The sequence below is a fragment of the Mesoplodon bidens genome (assembly GCF_964165515.1).
Source record: "Mesoplodon bidens genome assembly, chromosome: 14".
Lineage (NCBI taxonomy): Eukaryota > Metazoa > Chordata > Mammalia > Artiodactyla > Ziphiidae > Mesoplodon > Mesoplodon bidens.
This window is the reverse complement of record NC_138170.1, coordinates 83,053,353-83,075,481: the sequence shown is the minus strand read 5'-3', so window position 1 is coordinate 83,075,481 and position 22,129 is coordinate 83,053,353. Positions and strand designations below refer to the sequence as shown.

General features: G+C 35.3%; 1 protein-coding gene across 4 annotated transcripts in view; it reads right to left on the bottom strand.

Moving 5' to 3' along the window:
* The window catches only part of KIDINS220 (kinase D interacting substrate 220), a 91,022-nt gene that overhangs the window by 9,506 nt on the left and 59,387 nt on the right, over window positions 1-22,129 (bottom strand). For 2 of the 4 annotated variants that reach the window (XM_081254291.1, XM_081254292.1), the window contains exons 23-27: window positions 15,164-15,342; window positions 13,852-14,078; window positions 11,652-11,765; window positions 4,801-4,833; window positions 302-430 (exon numbers count right to left, since the gene is read on the bottom strand). In XM_081254291.1, coding sequence (XP_081110417.1) covers window positions 302-430; window positions 4,801-4,833; window positions 11,652-11,765; window positions 13,852-14,078; window positions 15,164-15,342 — 682 coding nt within the window. The remainder of the gene's footprint in view (window positions 1-301; window positions 431-4,800; window positions 4,834-11,651; window positions 11,766-13,851; window positions 14,079-15,163; window positions 15,343-22,129) is intronic. The other 2 variants (XM_081254293.1, XM_081254294.1) reach the window with 1 other exon arrangement.

Genomic DNA, 22,129 nt, shown 5'->3' with positions numbered 1-22,129 from the left:
CCAGGCAGTGAAAGCACCACGGCCTAACCACTGGACCGCCAGGGAACTCCCCCTTATATTAGATCATTTTACAGGAACGTTGTAATACAACACTTTGTTTTCTTTTATCCATTTCTAAACTAAGGGATAAAGGGGCAATTTTAGGATACAAATAGTAAGAAACCTGTTTCCACCTAGAGCTTTCCCATTTCAACACAGAACTCGTCTTTGAGAAGCTAAATACAAAGCGCTCGCCATGCACAAAGCCCGCCACTGGCGCCCTCAGCCCTGTCTCGAGTCAGCGGGGAAACCTGCTGGTCACCTTCTTGATGGTCGCACAATACTGAGGCAGCATGCTCTGCTCCAGCCCTTCTATTTGCTTCAGTTTCTCACAAACCGCATCCACATTCATTGAATTCAGTGATATTGTTCCTGAGGCTGGGCCTGATCCCTAGATAAGTCGTGGAAAAATACATGTATGAATAGCATTTAATGTCAGATATACGCAGTCATGTGACAGAGGAACTTGTGAAGTTACACTATAAGTACTCTGATTAACAATATATTTTCAAACTAAAGTAAAGACAGCGAATGTGTGCAGTATGGGGAAATGACATTAGGGAACAGATTTAGCTACTGTTACACCTTAAGAAGTATCTTTTATTATAGCAGATACAGCCTGATCAAAACCACTTTTCTAAGAAGACAGAACATTCCACGAGCCAAGGCGAGGCCAAATGCAAGAGAGCCTAACTTCAAACCTCAAGAGAGAAGGGTGTAGCCCTTAATAACAGAAGGACAGGGGGTTAAAAAAAGAAAAGGAATGGGGGGAATTACTGATGCCTATATTACAAAATACAAAAAGTGAATCTATGAAATTATTTTAAAAGTGCCTATACCAAACAGCTTTAAATGTCTTTACAGACTACCTTAACAGTCTACGACTATTAACTATCTGAAGTTTTCAGATCGTGACCATATTTTATACCCAAGGGATCTAAAACTTCCCCTTAAGAATCTATACAATAATCACGTAAATATGAAACAACAGTATTACTTCTTAACACATGTGGAAGTAAATATGATCCATTAAAATTTGGTCTCATTTAGTCCACCTGCCGATGCAGGGGACACGGGTTCGTGCCCCAGTCCGGGAAGATCCCACATGCCGCGGAGCGGCTAGGCCCGTGAGCCATGGCCGCTGAGCCTGCACGTCCGGAGCCTGTGCTCCGCAACGGGAGAGGCCACAACAGTGAGAGGTCCGCATGCCGCAAAAAAAAAAAAAAAAAAAAAAAAAATTTGGTCTCATTTAAAAGGAAAGTCAAAATAATAAATCTAGTATTTACTTAGAAGAAAAATATTTTACGAATATGGTGACATACTAAAGAAGTATTTGCCTGTGGCCAAGTGTATATGAAGCTCCTCAATTACAGATGTGGACATTGGCTTACAGAGCGGTAAGTTTTGGCTTCAAAGTCACAGAATAAATAGCTAGTTACTGGTAGATTTGGATGGGAACCCTAACTTATCAGGTCTTATAACTTCCTATTTTCTTTGTTGCAACTGTCTATTTTTAAAGAGTTTACAGAAACTATAAGCAAAATAAAGAGAAGACCAACCAACTAGTATAGAGGAAAATGCTCCAAATGACCTGTCTTGTTTACCAGTCAATCTAGTCTTAAAATAAATACAATTTATCCTATCCTCAAGTATGTGTAAATTTATATTTTCTACTGCCTCTTTTATCATTACCAAGGTAGACTATGACAGCCAAAAATGCCTGTTAGCTACTTGTTAAACATGATTTGTAACATGAAAGTGTAACATAATACTCCATTATGAACTGATAAATATACACACATAGTATATAAACAAAATATACCTATATTACATATAAATATAAATACAGCTAGGAGATGAGACCATATTGAACAGACAGTGAGGCAGTAATTTTATGAGAGGGAGTCTTAGCAAGTTTACAAGTGTAAGACAGTCCCATAAAAATTTGTAAATTAATGCCTTGGAATATACTGCACAAAACACATTTATTTATAGTTTGTTTTCAATTAAATATAAATTTAAAACATGCCATATATTATATGGTCTGAGGTTCAATTACTTCAAAAATACTAACAGCAAAACACTAGTACTTCCAGAATTTAGTTTTCATATTTTTATACAAAGTTCTATTTTCTGCCTGGATGAGTATAGCCAACCAATATTCAAAGTGTTAATTATCCAGTATCTACTATGGAAACTTAAACTGCTTTCTATGAATTTTTAATCACCATATTTGTTTTTTCTTTCTTTCTTTTAAACAGGTTTATTTGAGATATAATTCACATACAATTCTCCCATCAAAAGTGTACAATTCAATGACTTTTAGTATATTCACACAGCTGTGAAACCATCACCACAATCAACTTTAGGACATTTTCGTATCCCTAAAAAGAAATCCTGTACCATTAGCAGTCATTCTTTATCCCTTCCAACACCCAGTCCCAATCCCCTAGCAACCACTAATCTACTGTCTCTGTGGATTTGCCTATTTTGGACATTTCATATAAATGGAACCACACAATATGTGACCTTTTATAACTAGCTTCTTTCACTTAGTATGTTTTCAAGGTTCATCCATGTTATAGCATGGATCAGTACTTCATTCTTTTTTATTGCTGAAAAATATTTATCTTTTAAATGATCTTTAATACTGTCTTTCAAATGTCCTCAACCTAGCTCTTCTTTCTGGGTACATTTACACTTGTTTACATTTTCTTGATTAGAAAAATCACAAACAGTCTGATCACCAAAATAAATAATGATTATACTGGATTATAATTCATAGAATAAAATATCCATGAATCCATACTGATATAAATAAAAAGTTGAATAAGTAAATAAATGAGGAGGAAGAGACAGCTTTTACTTATAGAATTCCAATTAATAAATGCAGAAGAAGGGAACAGAAAATTACCATCAGGAAAACACCACAAGAGTGGCTGTACACAAGATGCATTGGTGGACATTAAAGGTAATGGGCAAAAGTATAAGGAGAAACAGGATATTTGCAGAGTTTTAGAGTATCTCCCCCTAAATATTTACTCACTACAAAGGCAAAAATAAAACTTCACAGTGTTGAAATCTGGCAGATGCCACCTTAACCACACGACTGAGGTTATCAGCATGACCAGTGGGAAGATTTAGGCCCTCACAGATGCTCAAATATGATGCACTGAGAAGGACACAGCATCACTTCTGTGGGTCTCTTGCCAAAGATGTATAATCTTCTAATCATTAGGAAACAGCAAATAAACCCAAATAGAAGGACAGTCTACAAAATATCTGATCAGTTCTCTTCAGAAGTTTTAAGGTCATAAGAGACAAGGAAAGACTGAGGAATTGTCACAGATTAGGGAACTCTAAGGAGAAATAACAAAATACAACTGGATTGAATCCTGGACCAGAAAAATGACATTAGTGGAAAAACTGGTAAGATTCAAATAAAGTCTGTATTAAGAGTATTGTACAAATTTTCACTTCTGCTCTTGAGAAATATACTACAGTTAGGAAAGATGCTAACATTAAGGGAATGTTATTTTTGTACCTTTGAAGTCTAAAATTATTTTAAAGTTAAAAAAAATTTTTTAATCACAAAAAAACTCTACTTCTGATTGTGCTAAAAAAGGCAAGTATAACAGACATGGAACAGATTAACTCTGTCTGCATGGCGGGGGAGGGATGTAAAGTGTTGAAGAGTATCTTAAAGGAATCTGAGAATTCAGCAATGGAGACACATTAATAAAGATACTACCCTTTTCCTTTAAAACAAAAAACTCCACATTCTTTTACTTTTATGATCCTTCAAAACTTTTACATTTTATCACTTGAAAACATATTTTGTCCCTCATTGGGAATTATGTAGAAAATATATATTATCTCTGAATGGCTTTGAGAAGCTATAAGAAAAGACACCATGGATATCCCTGTAATTCCATCAAAGCTATAGTCTGACTATTCATTATTTGTGAGTTGGGTTTTCTCAAGAAAAGGGGTAAATTATCAATAAATTACAATACATTACAATATGCTTCTTTGAATAAAAGAGAAATAGTGATTACTTGCCAGGTCTTTTCTAAAATAATCATATATAATAAAATTATTTTGAAACCAAATGAATCTTAGTAGCCAAAATAATGATCTTTAGATGGAACTCTCATAAAAAGAAGAGTATAAAAATGATAAGGAAAAAGCATATTCAGTAACTCAATATGTAAATTCTTAATAGGAAACTAATTACATTACTTTGGCAATACAAAGAATGGTAATACTTTAAAGTTTATCATGCATTCTTACTTGAAATTTAATTGTTACAAGTCAAGAAAAGATCACTTCAGTATACATCACAATTTATTAAAAAAATTTTTTTTCTAATACAGAAGATTGAAAGCAGAAGATGTTAGTTTGTTTAAACTGTTAAATATAAACTTCAAAATACATACAAATCAGAATTCCTCCGGGTCAAAGTAAAGCTAACAACAAGACAGATTTAAATTACTTTGATATAACTATATGATTTTATATTATAAGTAGATTAAAGCTACATTCTGAAACATTATCATCTTTGGTAAATTTATTAAGCAAGCTTAGAATTGATTAGCCAGAAATGAGAGCCATGCAAAGGCTGAAAGCAGCTATTAAAATAAACCCAAGGCACCAAAATGAGCACAGATTTATAAACAGCCCAGCATGAAGCTGCCAATGATTGCTTCTAATAGTCTAAAACAAGAAAAGTGAGTAAGATTTCACTGAAAGTTTCTGTACCTGTCTCTGTTTGTTAAACCCAGAGTCACACGGCTTTAAGGAAGGAATAAAACAGAATGAAGGACACAAGCTTAAAGTAAAACATCAAATACACATATGTAATAAAAACGGGCAGCACTTTTGTCACTCCTCTTACTTTCCCATGACTTCGAACACACCACCTCTACAGCAACACAAAGCAAGGAACACTCGCATACACACACACACAGTAGTTTCATGTCATTAACATGTGCTTGGTAATTTTAAAATTGTACTCTCAAATTTTATATTCTTCCTCTTAAAAGAATAAATCATGGGCCATACATTCAACAAGAAAACCAGGTAAATAAAATTTGCTACAAAAAGTCAATATTCCTACTATGTACAAGTTTAAAATTAATTTTTAAATATTCTGATAAAAAACTGCCACTATTAATTGCAGGCCAATTTAATAATAAGGTTTAAATACTTGGAATTCACATGCTCACTTCATAAAATAAAATATTATCTAGCCACACTATAGTTAACATTCAGAGATATACTTTTCAAATTTGGGGTTTGTTTCACTAGGCATGTGGCACGTAATAGATGCACTAAAATACCATTTGAAAAGAAAGGCCCTAAGAGCCTTGCAGCTCAAGAAATCGTAAATATAACAGTGAAAACTATTTGCATACTGTGAGTAACGTAACTATTTTACTGATGTAGTTCTTTAAAACTCTAATTCAAAGCAGACACACTGCTACTAATTATTCTTCTGTACAAATTAGGTTGGTGGTAAACATTCTTAAAATAGTTAAAATAATCTATAGATAATTGACAATATTGAGTCAAAGTTAATTTACAATGTTTTTCTTTTACTATGTCATTAGCTGGAGTACCTTATGGGAACCTTGTTTTCTAGTTTACATATCAACGTTATTTTAAGTAGGTTTTTTAGAAAGTTACTATGTATATCTGTGGAGACTTGAACTGCATGAGAAATTTTGGGTTGGCCAAAAAGTTCATAACATGTTATGGAAAAACCCGAACGAACATTTTGGCCAACCTAGTAATAATTAAGTCAAAGTTGACAGATGAGGTTTAACACCACATGTAAAGGGCAATCTTTAAAAAAACAAGTTCAGGACACGATTTTGTTATTTTTTAACTTTTAACTGTACTCTAGGATTTCAATGATATCCTTACTGCAGTATCCCACTTCTTCGATAATATCTCAATCAATTTAGTTGCAGTTTATTGTTTAGGAAAAAAGCTTTCTTGAGCTGAAGTCTGGCACAAAGACTTTGAAGCTGGAAGTGAATATAATTTTTCACTACATTACTGGAGAAAAAATATGTTAAAACTTTTCCAAATTGAAACAGATCAATAAAAAAGTGCACTCCTAAAATGCTTTAGAAAGTGTGAGTGAACCTCCTGAGAAAAGGTGCTGACTGCTGGCAAAGAGCACCCGCCCTAAGCCTGCATCTAAATGAAACCTGAAAGGCGCCCTGCCTTACCCACGGCATCTTTAGCTTTCTCATCCAAGTCTGCTCCTGAGCAATGAGAGACAGCTTGATTTGGACATATATCTGTTTAACAGGTTAAGAGTTCTAAACCAGTGGTGGAAATAAAAATGATCTACAGTTGAGTCTCATCTTTTTTTCCCTTTTAACTTGGTCACTCCACCAATCGGATCTGGTTTAATGAAAACCAAGACCTTCATTTTTAAGACTTTTATTAATTCAGTAAATTTCATCAATCTCTAAAAGTAAAAGTAACAGCACACTGTAAGGCAGGATACTGTTATTAACACTGCCTCTGCAACTCTGAAGTTCTCCGCAATTAAATGTTGTGCTAATTATTTTCATGCCTTTTCAGTGAGGTAGCTGATCTAAATGAAGCTATCTAAAGGTATCTAGTAACCCCTGCGGCATAGGAGGTCGAGAAAGTATGACTTGGTAGCAACACTGATCGTTCCCGCCTGGCAGCCTCAAACCCATCCGCTCCAAGAAGGCAGGATTTCCATCAGTTTTGCTCACTGCCACATCCCACTGTAACAGTGAACCAGTGGATGATCAAACAGGCATCTGAAGGACTCAATGCTAAATAATTCAAGGAAGGATAAAAGGATAAAGAAATGCTCTATCACTCCTTCCTTCGAAAAAATGCTTTTCAAGGAAACACAGTTACCACCATGAGCAACATACCCTAAATAAAAACAGACTGAATACAACACTCATAAGAACAACTCTTTGAAAGACCACAACAAAATGCCACTGAGGGGACCTGGCTCGAGGCAGGCCCTCCTTGGTGGGTCCTTCCCTTCACGGTCACAGAATGATCTGAATGCCACTACTTCCTAGTGGGACCTGGACTGAAAGAAGGTAAAGGCACCAAGTAAAATTCTCCTGGGAAGCTTTCAAAACTGTAAAATATTTGGAGCATTCAGATAAGCTGGAAATCCTCCTAAAGTCTAGGAAAACAAACTGATTCTAGGGAAATCAAACCACCTTTTGGGCCAGAGAAGCATCAACAGATAAAAGGCTGAGTTAATCTACACTGACTGGAGTGTTTATACACTACTCCCACCACTGAGAAAAGGTTACTTAACACAAAACGGTTTTAGTTTCTGAGTCTTTTTAAAGCTCCATGGAATTTGGTCTTTGGGACAGTAGTAATAATAATGATTATTAAGTACTTAAAGTATGCGAAGCCTGAGTAATCCTTAAAGCAGACCTGTGAGGTAGGTCTCCTTTTTCCAGATGAGGAAGTTGAGTATCAGAGAGGTTAAGTAATTTCTCCAAGGCAAAGAGCTAATCACCAGGGCCTATTTAACTTGAATGACCAAGTACCTGACCAAGTCATGCTTAGTATTAACAGGGGCAAAGAGGGCAGCACGGTGGTGAGGAACGGTCCATGGAAACAGCCACACGGATTCCAGTTCTGCACCTGGCGCCCTCCCATGAGCCTCAGGTAAGTCTGCACCGTGGTACTGGACTAGACCATGGGTCCTAGCGTTCTCTGAGGATCCCCCAGAGGGAAGGCAAGTCCAAGGTGGGGGGCCAGAGTTCTTTTTTCACTGGTTTTGTAAACTAGAATTCTCATTAAGATTTCATTTCTAAAAAAGGCTTCTCTGCTTTTAAAGTTAGAAAAACACTAGTCCTTTCTAGCTCTAATATCCTGGGGATCATATCCTGGGCCCAATGTTAATATATTTTTTTCAGTTTTACAAGATTTGGCATATATTTTCTCTATTATAAAATCACAGTGGAAAAAAGCCAGCACAGAGGCTTGTATTTTATGTCTTCGCCCTAGTGAGACACTCAGACATCTCTATAATTTATCTGTTAAGTCCTTGGCTGGTCTTCACAAGTCACAATCATTACAACATTCCTTAATGTGAGAAAACTCAACTATTTTCATAAGGCTCTGCTTTATGAAGGTTTATGAGAAATTCCTTGAGGTAAAAAAAAGATGGGACCACCTATATTGAAAAGTCCACAGAGAGCTGGTTAACTTTCTATGATCTGGTTTTCTGGTGTTTTTTCTTTTTTTAAACTCATTATTCTGTGTCCATAATGACAAGACGATTTGTCCAAAAATGTTCACGTAGCTCCTGACTTATCTATAAGCAGCTCTTATCATCAAGTGTTGCATACAGGAGACAGATGCATGAGCAGAGATGAACTCATGAGCAGAGATGAACTCACCTGCAGTCTTCTTATCTCAGAAATCATATCGTTTTCTACTACAGTACTGGAAAACTACAGGAGCCATGAAGGGCTAAAAAAACTTTGGTATTATATTAACTACTTCTTCGTTGGTTCAGCTATAAAAATCCCATACAATGTTCTCATGTATAGATACTTCTCCACATTTCCACCACTGTTTTTAACACGGCTTTGAACTAAGTGTCTACTTGAACTAGTCTACTTCTAAATAAATTTTACATGCTATTGTCACTGTTAATTTCTTAAAAGCAAAGAAGGCTTGGGAAGCAACTATTATTCACTAAGCAGATTACAAAACTACCTTTTAATATTAAAAAAACAGCAAATAGTATAGTTATTTTACTAAACAAAGGCACTAATATATTCAGAGCATTTTTACTCTTCGTTATTGCGCTTGCATAAACACTTCTTAAGAATTGCATTATTTCCCCTTCCCCAAAAACTCATTTTAAAATTTGCCTAATGCTCCTTCACTGGTCCCTGAAATTACAGACACCTTTTACTCACAAGTGTTTGTCCTTAAGCATGGGAACAGCTACTACTTCAGCATGTGTCTGTCATTAAGACCATCGAATTCTTCACAGGATCTAACTTTGATCAAAAGTTTACGGAGGGGGCTTCCCTGGTGGCGCAGTGGTTGAGAGTCCTCCTGCCGATGCAGGGGACGCGGGTTCATGCCCCGGTCTGGGAAGATCCCACATGCCGCAGAGCGGCTGGGCCCGTGAGCCATGGCCGCTGAGCCTGCGCGTCCGGAGCCTGTGCTCCGCAATGGGCGAGGCCACAATGGTGAGAGGCCCGCGTACCGCAAAAAAAAAAAAAAAAAAAAAGTTTGCGGAGGAATTTTAGCTCAGAGAATTGCATTGCATGCATGAAACTATGTATTAAAGGCTCTCCGACTAAACTAAAAGTCATTCTTGCATATAGTGGCAATGATCCATGGATTAAATATTCACCCAACACCCAAATAGAATTACTATGGTTTATTGTGTCTATCATTCGTGGATAATTGAAATCTCTCAAACACTTCAGCTAAAATGTTAATGACTTAAAAAGAATCATCAGCTCCTCAATGAAAACACCAAAATGGTTCTCTTCCTATCTCACTAATATTAACTCAAAGAAAATTAAAGTTAAAAAAAACTACTGCCTATTCAAATGCATGTTTTAAGTTAAAAATTATGCATAAATTCAGGCTGCAATATTTCACCAAAGTAATTCTAACTGCTATGCTACATTTCTTTAGATTAAATTGATCATGTTTACATGGGCATAACATTCTGCAAATAAATCAACAGAACTTAAGATACAAACTGGGTTCTTAAATTCCACACTGATTGAATGAATGAAGATTTTATGGCTCATCACATTAAATGTATTTCTTATTAAGTACAAAGCCTTGAATAATAAATAAACAGAGAGACTTCCTACAAAAGTTGTTTTTTTAAAGATACCCATCCTACAGTGTTGGAGGAAAATTTTTTTTAAATAATTCCCTTTGCATGCTGTACTAGCTCTGTTTATCTGGAAATTTTATTTTAATAAATACAGTTGACCCTTGAACAACGCAGGTTTGAACTGTGCAGGTCCACTTATACGCAGATTTTTTTCAATGGTAAATACAACAGTTCTACACGACCTGCGGTTGGTTGAATCTGGAGGTGCAGAACCACGGATAAGGGGGAACTACTTCCGCAAGAGGGCTGACTATAAGTTACAGTCTCCATTTTAGAGTGCTAGGATTTTAGGCTGGTAGGAGGCTTGGTGCTCCTAACCCCTGCATTGTTTAAGGATCAACTGTATACAGATAAAGAAAAGTAGCACTGTAGTAGTACTGAATTTACACTAAGCATGGGCACCTAGATTAAGCACGAGCCACTAAGGATCCATTCCTGGTCTATACCATCTAGCTCATAATGTCTTTTTTCAGTCTCAAGGTTGATTGGAGATATTTTCAAACCTATTCTACATGTGTGGTACCAACTGCAGGTCTCAGAAAAACAGGCAAGTGTGAGAATAAAGCCCAACATTAAGGAACTAACACCATCAAATGAATGCTCCTGACGGCTGCTGGAAAAACCCCTTCCTTATTGGACGACAAAAAAAAAAAAAAAAAAAAAAAACCATCCCATGTCATTGAAAAAGGGGAAAAGCAGGAGGAAATGAAGGGTAAAGTTAAACATTAGCTTTTTAATTAATCCGTGAACTATAATTATTAGTATTCAGCTACTCTACACCAGCTGCCCATCACACTGCAGATGCACAGTTAGTGAACTGCTGTCATGATTAAGACAGTCGTTCCTGCTGCAGAAGCGGGAGATGCTCGCGTTCCACACCACAAGACTACACTCCATTACCCTCGAGGAGCCTGTGGGTGAAGAAAGCCCCTCAGCAGCATCCTCCTTGATAACCTCCTAACAACACAAAACAAGAGTGTGGGTAAAAGGTGAAGGGGTGAGCCAAACAAGGATGATGAATGAACATGATGCTAAAATAATATATAACACTGACACCTGGACGTGATTAGATTTTTTTCCTTCAATCATAATATTTTAAAATTTAAATAACAGTTTAAGTTCTATAGCTTTTGCCTCCTAATTTAAAAAATACATTAACAGGGAATTTCTTTTTTTTTTTAATTGTTAACGCACATTTATCATCAGGAACACCTAAAATTTTAGGCACAAATGTATTTTGTTTTGGATTAGAGTTAATAGTATATTTGAATACTTCCCTGATTCTATTTAATTTCTGCTATTCAATCAAAATGTTCTTTCAATACGTCCTCTAACTTTTATACCATAGGGCTAGCATATATATAGATAGACACAGATACCATATATGTATGTCCTTTAAAAAGAAATCAGAAATTAGAAGATGTAAAGGTTTAGTTTTAAAAGTTTGATAACAAACATTATTGGCCAGAAACTCTGGTTGTAAACAACTCATCATTTACTTCCTGACGCTGCAAGTCACTTTCCTTTCATAGATATTTACCAGAAATGAAAACAAAATACATTTTGTGTTAGTAACAGCTTATGTTTCTTAAAACTACTTATAAAATAAGTTGCTCTTTTACTACAGAAAGGAAATAAGCAAACTTCTAATGCTGACTATGTTTCATATTAGAGTAATACTTTAGTTATGCTTTTTTATACTTACTAGGCCATTGCTCTGATCTCTGGGCAAATTCGTTTTTACTGATGGACGTGAGATGAGATGTTGGGAGCCGCCAGGGTAGTACCTTGGCGTGTAAAGGTAAGGGGCAAAGAATGGCTATGGAGAAAACACGTAACAAAACAATTACCGAAATCAAAGCAAAATGAGATGTAGCAAATGAAACTAACCAATAAAATACAACTCCAAGTTTTTAATGCAAGTGACAAAAGAAAAAATGCCTCACTCATATTCTATAAGATACCAAACCCAAACTTAAGACATATTATTTAAATTTTTATATTGTTGATTTAATAAAGCTTTTTAAAAAGCAACTAAAGTTTTGTACCTTACAACTTGACACCAGAGTTTCTCTTTACATTTAACATTTTTATGGGTTACCATGTGTCAGGTTCTAAGTGATTTACAAATATTAACTCACACTCTCATAAAAAAAAAAAAAGCAAAATAGAATCTCAATAGAATACTATTCTTTACCAAAAAAAGATTAGCCTTAAGTAAGACCAAAGAAAGTCTGAATTATATGAGAACCTCCTAAACATGGATTCCAGGAATATTGTTACTCTAGGTTCCTAGAGTTTACTTTATATTCTATATCCTGGACTTTACACTGTCTCCTAAATAAGCAAGCATATTTTTTAAACGGGGAATTCATTGTTTAGAGGAGATCTATAACTATACCATTTATTTGTATCCAGCTTCATATAACAGGAGCTATCAGATTTTATGGGTTAAAAATAAAGATTAAAACATATTAAATTTCATTACACTGATGTAACATCTTCCCTTATCTTTTTCACCCCTGCCATTTTAAGAAAATTGTTCTGCTTTTAACTTTCAGACTAAAAACCTCAAATAACTAGAGCAAAAAATAACTAGATCTAAAAACATGAGAAATTTTAAAATGTTTTTAAAATAATAAAACGATATTAAAGCATCACATCATTGTTATTCATGTGAAATTAGTGAACACAAGGTCTCCACCTAGATGGTATGGTAATTTAATATTAAAAAAAAATTCTTGGTCTCAAAACTTCAACTGTCATCTAATTATCAATTGAACCATTTTATGAAAAATTATAGCAGATTTTAAGACTGGCAAATAAAAACCTGCATTTCACACTGCCTACCACTCAGTTAAAGTTTACAAGGATAAAATACATTATAAAATGCTATTGTTCCACCTTTTTCTCCTTATTTGAGTAAAAGAATGGAATAACACTCACAGGACCTCTATAAATGGTACACCTAATAACTTACATGGCTGGCAATTCTCAAAAACTGGAAAATTTAAATTTTAGAATTCCTGCTTTACCACATTTATTCAAATTTCTCTATCTTCCTAGCTTATATGAAATTTATTTAGGCATGCACTTGGCTTCTATGAATAATAGCCCCTGTATTTTCTCAAATTAGACTAAAGAGGGAGACAACAAAAGTAAAGAAACTGCAAGGGATCTTAGAGTACAGTTCCAGAAAGTATAATACTAGAGCAGATGCTCCATTTTCCTATAGGAAATATTAGTGTTTAAGACCATTAAAATGAGGATAGCTTGGACCTACTAAACTTGATGGGGTCTGAATACTGCTGATAATTAATTGTGCTCTCATCTTTTGAAGTAGAAAATTATCATATTTATACTATGCAAATAATTATACATGACTGAAGATAACTTGAAATAAAACTCTAGAAACTGGCTATTATTTGGCAACAGCACCTGAGTCCTACCAGCAGTATTTCCCATTATTATCTCACATTTAAAAGCTGTAACACATATTAAATATAGGTTTACTGAACTACTATAAAAATTATCATTGTTTTAAACGCCAATATAAATTATTATACAAGATACAACAAATGGAATATTGTTTATAAACAAATAGAAAAACAGATCCCTTTGAAGCATAGGATAGTCTCTGCTGACCCCATAGAGTTCACTTTCTTATTAAGATAGTAAATAAAAGCAAAAAGCATCTCTAATATTCAGACTCAATTGAGATCTAGAACCGTTAAAATTCAAAATTCTTCTAATTTTTAAAAAATCATACTGCATTCAAACTTAACACTTTTTGTCTTTAAAGCTAAAGTACAGTTTTAAAATAATAACAGACTCCATTAGCAGAAAACTTCTAATACTTCCCTGGAAGAAATTCTTAAAATTTAAGATTCCTAGCACTTGCTTACCCTGTTGTAGAACGGATGCTGGGGTCCCGTCATACCACTGTAATAGCTGCTATGAGGCTGTGGTGACACAACCCCTCCTCCAAACGGGGCACTGAAGGAGGTGGAAGAAGAGCAGGCCGACGCAGGCTGACTGTAGCCCGACGGTGGTCTAGGGGTAGCTTCGTGCAGAGGTAGCGGGGGATACGCAAGTCCTCCAATATTAATCTGGTCTCTTGCAGCACGAACATCTAAAAGATTAAACAACACCCCAGAAGGCAAAAGAAAATAGAACATCACTATTTAGTCCAATTACCATTTCCTCCTTTAGGTACCACATAGAAACATGACTGTATCGCTCTTGCCAAGGATTTCAACTGGTTACAGAAGTAGACAGGAAATTTTGAATACTCCATAGACATTTTAGCAAGAGAAACTGAACTACTTTGCATAAAAGCTTTTTTTCACCATTTGAAAAGTCACCAACATCTGGATCCTTCTCCTCAGTTACCAGAACTATACATTTTTTTCTGACTTTTCAAGGTATTTGTGCTATTCTAACAGTTCTTGTGACTCATAAAGTCTTGTTAATTATTAATAATTCAAACTTGTGTAGTAAATATAACGTTAGCTAAGATTGTGGGTTTGCAAACTATATGTCTCATCCACCTCTGAACAATAACAATAAACAATTCCATAGTCACAAAATACCCCTCTGACAACAGCCTTGTAACAGGTATCTAAACAAAGAATGTAGGAGTATAAGGCTCTCTCTTCATAATTCCTGGAAAATGCAAAGGTGGGTCAGGAGCACCTGCAATCATACAAAAGATACTATGTTTCAACAAAGGTTCTGTGTGTGTTCATGTGCATACAGTGGTGCTTCAAGAACTTAAATTTTTCCAAAATCTTCATGTCACTGTCCTCAAGTTCTAGTCCACAGATTTAAGCTAAAATTTTACAAGTAATATAGATTTTCTTACCCCTCTGGATAGAGATCCCTATTAAAGACAGAAGACTGGTGACAGAAAAATTACAATGGACTGACATCTTAAAGTGGTGATTATACTGTTAAAAGGAACCTGATTCCAAAGAAGTTTCAGCTATGTAGGCTGGGAAACATAAAAAAGTCAATTTAACAAACAGCATTTTCCTAGCATTCCCAAAAGATGTCAGACTGCCGATCTGCAGTTTCATTAATTCTCCTGTGTAGCGCTTGGTTCGATATTTCTTGGTGTTTCATGGAGCGCAGGAGAAACATACACAGCTAAGTCAGAAACAGGAAAAGCCTTCAGTGCTGCAGAGAGGAAAAAGTAAATTTATTACTAACACCCACCTGCAATTATTTCCCGTAGTTTGGGGTCTAGATTTACAGTGCATGGCAAAAAGGTTTTTACATCTCGAGCCACAAGAACTGGGGTCCTTGAAGACAAAAACACTTCAAAATTTCTTATATCTCCATCTATTTCCAGGAGTGGCTCAACATCTTTAGTTGTTGGAATATTCTTTGATATTCTTCAAATAAGAAACAAACAAAAATGGTCATTAATGTGACTATTAGGCAAATTCTGCATGTAACTTAAAATTTGTTATTTATAAAAATAACACATTATACACCTTACTCTCATAATTTTTTTAACGAAAAGAAAAAGGAACAAAACAAGCGGTATAGTTACAAAATTACTAAGGTAACAAGTGTGAGGTCAGAATTACATTGCCCTAATGAAAGGCAGGATTTGGGCTAGGAAAACAGAGAAAGGAAAGTAACATATTCTAGGTATGTCACATGTTAATGATTACCTCTCAGTGAAGACTAAATGAGTTACCATTTTACACATGTGGACAGTAGCCTCAGACAAATTAAACAGTCTGCCTAAGTCACACAACTAAGAGAATCTGACCGGCTCTAAAATCCATGCTTATTATAAAATACCATGGTTCTTGCCTTTGCAAAGAAAAGAAGAAATAAAGAATAATTTCTAAATAAATTACATGAACTAGAAAAAAGCACAGATTTTTCCTTTTTTAAAAAAGGTTTTATTTTCTATTATAAAAGTAATCTGTGCTTACTATATAAGCATATATATATAAGGCAAAGAAATACAGAAAAACAGAAAGGGGAAAAAAAACACATCATTTTACCAACCAGACACGATAACTACCAATTACAGTGTCACTTAGTCTATTTTACATTATGCATAACTTTTAACCTAGTTGAATTTATATATGTAAATACTTTTGTATCAGGCAGAGGTCTTAAATGTAAAAACAAGCGACATTCATTTAAAAATACTTAGTAAACACTTCTATGTTGAACTATACGAAACTGCCATTTTTATAGGTCAAAATGGTCAAATACTGACAGTTCCATAGGGTTCAACCTACTACATGCCAGGCCATGTGCCAATCTGAGGCAGTAAGTAAAAATGCATCACAGAGAGATAAAGGAAGGGAAAATATGAAGGAGCTTAAAAGACAAGGAAGTAGGTGACAAATCTAGATATAACCCTAACGTCCACTAACAAGGAAAAGATAAATAACTTGTGGTATAGCCATATAATGGAATACTACTTAGCAATAGAAAGGAATGGACTTATTTATATATGCAACATAGATAAATCTCATAGTAAATTATGTTGAGTGAAAGAATATAGCAAATGAAGAATACATAGTTGTATATTTTTTCATTTATATAAACTAGAAAATGTAAACCAACCTATAGTGACAGAAAAAGGATAAAGGTTCCCTGTGAAGTCAGCGATGTGGGGAAGAGAAATGACAGGGAGAGACTTCAAAGGAATGGGAGGGGACTTCACGAAGTGATATGTCTGCTCTCCTGATGGTGGCAACAATTTGGTGGGGATGCATGTTTTGTGTGTCTATATATTTAAACTTCAGGAATTGTACAATTGAAATATGGCAGGTTATTGTATGTCAATTATATCTTATAAAGCTGTTTTAGAATCACTGTAAATCTGAAGATGTCTTCAAAACACTCAATTCCCAATTAGTCAAGAATATTAACTGTGAGATTATACTGAGTCTAGTTTCAGAGAAGCAGTAAGATGTTCATGCCCTTCAAAAAAGTGAAATGGAATCTTACTCTAATACTAGTTATAGTTGCGTTATTTCTCTGGGACTAGCACTTTACTACTCAGGCCCACTACTTGGCTAGTAGCCATTTATTAAAAGCCAACTAAAAGAAAATCCAGAGAACAAAATTAGCAAACAAGAAAAGAATAGGGTGCTGGTGAGAAAATAAGGATAGCAATTTTGTCTTAATGAATTTCAGGAAGTCCCTTTTATGGACTCATGCACACGTGCACAAAACAAAAAGCCCTCTGAAATGGGATTACTTCTTAATAAATTAAACTGGCTTTCAAACTGATTATTAAATATATTTAAAATGAAATGGAAAACTTGAAGAATGGTTTCACAGAATCATCTGCAGAAGTGGCCGAAATATCAGAGCTTAAACAGTTAAAAAGGTAGTTCATCTATTTCAGGAGTTTAACATAAAATACTAAGCAGAGAAGCTAGAAAGATTTAGATAAAAACACACAGCTGACAAGTCACATGAAACAAATTAACTGAATTTTAATGCCAGCTCTGCTTGAGCTTGAATGTGAACAGTGTTCTCAATACGATGAACAATACTGCTGTTCACAAGCCAACAGTCTGCTGCTGGTTTCCAGATTGAAGTCTCTATTCTAACCTTTTGAGCTCAATACATTAAACTCTTCTACTGAAAGAGATATTTATGTAAATGATAATCTTTTGGCAGTAGGCCACCAAAATCATATGTGCCTTTATTTTTCAGATATTTGTCCAAAGGTTAGTATTTAAAGAATTTAAGCAACTTCACTTTTCAATTAAGAGTGAATTTAAATTTCCAGTATTATGAATCATGTGAATTAAAGTTGCCAGCAGTTAAATGGCCCACAGAAGGCATTATAAAACCTCAGGTATCAGTGATCTCCCAGTAAGTTTAAATGCAATCTCCTTCTATGCTACCAATCTAGCAGTACTTGTTAATGCCAACATCAATGTAAGTTAAAAGCATTTTGATTATAAATGACAGTGGTTTATAGAAAGTCCATATTAATTCCTTGGCAGAAATTACATAAGCCATTCATATCACTTCCATTCAAAATAAGGTTTTAAATTACATAGAAAAAATTCCATTTTAAATCAAAATATAAATAGGTCCTAAGAGCATAATTTATGAAGAAGGCAGATTTACCTTACTTTGTCTAAAAGTAGCTGCCTAATAATGTCATTATTTAATCGTAAGAGCTGAAAAATTAAGATAAATTTTCTTTAAAAATTTAAAAAGGGAAAACTTTTAACTGCCTCAGAATTGAATTACTTTGAAACAATTTAACTTCCAGTAGACTCTCAAATACTTTCTATCGGTGAGTGTCCATTTGTTAAATACTCTCTATGCACAGAACACTTGGAGATTCTGGAAGATAGATGGAACACACAGAAAACAGCCACTCAGCATTGTAGTCAAAGGGTCAGAAACAAAAGATAAAATGAAATCCATTGTTAAGTCCATTACTGTCTGCAGACAAAAACCCTAGACAACTTTGGAGCTAACCACACTCTCCCCTTCCGTCTTAACCAGGTTAATGCCTACTCATCCTTTGTCTCTCAGCTCAGCTCCCCCTCTTCAGGGAAGTCTTCCGTGAAACCACATTGCACTCCTCTATTACAAACCCTCATAATAGCACATATGCTTTCTTACATACACATATCACAATTAGAATGTTACATTATTCAGTAGTGGAATTATTTTATTAATGTCTATCTCCCCCCACCAGACGGTAAATTCCATTAAAGCGAAGAACAAGTTTGGTTTTGTTCACCACTGTATCTCCAGTGCTTAGCGCAGAATGCTGTCATATGACTTTTGCGTAATAAATATTTGTAGAGTGAACAAACTACACAAAAAAGTATTGTTCCCAAAGAACTCTATTCTTCTAAAATAACTTTCACTTTAATTACCCTTTCTGATATTGAAAAAAAACCTTGTGCTTGGGAAAGAGTACATTGATCCATTTCAGTTAATTTTTGTACATGGTGTGAAATAAAGGTCCAACTTTATTCTTTTTCAAGATTGCTTTGGCTATTTGGATCTCTTGCAATTTCATATGAATTTGCGGATCAGGTTTCTGTTTCTGAAAAAAAAAAAGGCTACTGGAATTTAGAAAGGGACTGCACTGAATCTGTAGATCCTTTGGGTAATACTGACAATATTTAGTCTTCCTATCCATGAACATAGGATATCTTTCCATTTATTTAGAACTTCTTTAATTTACCAGTGTTTTGTAGTTTTCAGTGTACAATTCTTTACCTCATTGGTTACATTTATTCCTGGATATTTTATTCTTTTAGGCACTATAGTAAATAGAAGTGCTTTCTTAATTTCCTTTCAGATTGTTCACTGGAGGTGTATAGAAACTCAAGTGATTTTTGTGTTGATCTGTACCCTGAAATGATGAGTTTATCAGCTCTAGTAGCTTTCTTGTGAAATTCTTTGGGATTTTCTACATACAGCATCATGTAATTTGTGATTAAAGATAGTTTCACTTCATTTCCAAATGGATCCACTTATTTCTGTTTCTTGCCTAACTGTACTAGCTAGAACTTCCAGTATAATGTTGAAGAGCAGTGGTGAAAGCAGGTGACTTAGTCAACTCAGACTGCTATAACAGAATACCATAGACTGGTGGCTTAAACAACATTTATTTCTCACAGCTCTTAAGAGTCTGAAAGTCTGCAATCAGGGTGCCAGCATGGTCAGGTTCTGATGAGAACCCTCTCTCTGATCTGCAGTTAGCTCTCTGATTCTTTTTATAAGGACAACAATCCCATCGTAAGGACTCAGTCCTCATGACCTCACCTAAACCTACTTACTTCCCAAAGGTTCCACCTCTGAGTACCATCACACTGAGGGGTAGGTTTTCAACATATGAATTTTGCAGGGGACACATTCAGCCCATAGCAGCAGGCATCCTTATCTTGTTCCTGTCTTTAGCGGGGAAGCCTGCAATCTTTCACCATCGAGAATGTTAGCAGTGCGTTTTTCCATAAATGCCCTTTACCACGTTAAGTAAATTCCCTTCTACTGTTAGCTTTCTAACAGTTTTTTAATCACAAAAGGGTGTTGCATTTTGTCAGATGCCTTTTGTGTATCCATTGAGTAGTCTGCAATCCTTTTTATTTTTGTAAGGTGGGTGGTAACATCCATATTTTCTGATTTTAGTTAATTCTGTCTTTTATTTCTTCTGTCAATCTAGTGAAAGGTTTGTCAATTTTGTTGATCTTTGCAAAGAGCTTTAGTTTCATCAATTCTCACTACTGTCATTTTATTCTCTATTTATTTCCTATCTAATCGTTATTATTTCCTTCCTTTTGCTCGATTTGAAATTTGTAAAATTTGCTCCTCTTTTTCTAGTTTCTCAAGGTTAAAGTTAGGCTATTAATACAAGATTTTTCTCCTTTTTAAATATAAGTATTTATAGCTATAAATTTTCCTGTGTGCTGCCTTTGCTGCATCCCATAAGTTTTAATCACCCCTAAAAAGTACCTTGAAGGAATTCTCTGGTGGCCCAGTGGTTAAGACTCTGTGCTTTCACTGCTAAGGGCATGGGTTCAATTACTGGTCAGGGGAACTAAGATCCACATGGCACAGCCAAAAAAAGAAAAAAGTACCTTGAAAATGATTCCATGAGTCACCTTTCATATTGTGTTGGAGAGAACGTTAGCATAGGGGGTCAGAAAAATAGACACTTTCCTTGCTATAGCTAAAGTAACAGAATTACTTTATTACTTCGGTTACTAAAGTAATTAAAAGCTAAAACTCTCCATATGCAGAAGGCTGTGCTGAGTGCAAAGCAACATTCAATGGAGCAAAGAACTTGTTGCAGAGAAAACAAAGAGGCATCTCCACGTGGTGGTCAGAGCTGATTTTCAAGACAACAGTGCGCACAGTGTCAGGTTTGCTCACTCTTTAAAGTCACAAAAGTAATGTTGCATTTTATAGGCATCCTATTCAGTAAGCACACTAGGAAACAACAAACAAAGCACTTGTACATGTGGCACACTGGGTATGTAATCATGCCAACCTTCAGGCTTGCTTGTTTGTTTCTGATGTCTGATATTTGATATGTGTGACTTGTATGCTCAAGGGTGATCTAATTAGGGTTGGTAACTACTGCAAACCATAAAAATACTTGTCCAGGTTGCCACAGGGATCACTGGCAGAGCTAAACAATGTTACTCTTTTACTTACTAGAAGAGCTTACTCTACATTTTTAAAAAACTATTTCCCCTTGAGGGTGTTCATTTCCAAGGAGATCTATTTGGCAAAAACATGAGGGCCCAAGATTACTTTTTTTTACACTAATGAGGAAACATGTAGGCCTGTAATTTAATGGATAAAAAGAGTGTTCAATATGCAAACTCAGTAGACTACCATTAGACACACAATTTGCATATCTGCAGCTGGGCTTCAGCTGAGCTTCACCTGGGTAGCACAAAGTGTAACTCTGGTGGTAGAAGTAATAGGAGGAAAATTTTATGACCACAAAAATCTCATTCTTGTTAAAAAAAAAAAAAAAGGGCACTGAATCATTTTGACACAAAGGCATTTACACTCAAAGAGAAATGAGGTTGTTCAACTGACTAGGAAACAAATGTAGTATAATCAGAGTCTGAGGGGGACAAAAATCCCCCTCTGAGGCTGTTATATAAACTTACTGTGTATTTACATGTTAGGTGCTTCCCATTAAATTCAGTTTTAATAAAGGCAGTGATTTCTAGGAATACAATGCCTGCATGAAATGCAACTTGGTTGTATTCTGAAACAAAAAGCAGAGTGTTTACTGCAATGACTTTCCTTAGATCCAGACTTGATGATCTCAGATTCCTTAGAATAAGGCTGTAATGTTTGACAATTAAAATTAAAAGCCATGAGACTTTTTTAAGGCATAAAAATGTATTTAAAGGCTGGGTCACTTGTTAACTGTGTGTGATCTGGGACAAGTCATTTAACTCTCTAGACCCCAGCTTCCTTATTTCAAAGGGGCTGAGGTAGATTTCTAAAACCCTATCTATGGCCCTCCAGATGCTTCCCGTGCCCCTGCCATGTGGGGAGATGCTCTTTCTCTCAAAGTGATGAACGAAAGCTCTGGCCTACGCACAGATGTCCCTTCCATGTCCGAGCTCCCTTGATTCGCGGTGTAAACACGAGACACGTAAGCATAATTTTACTGGCTGCAAGACTTTACTTTTG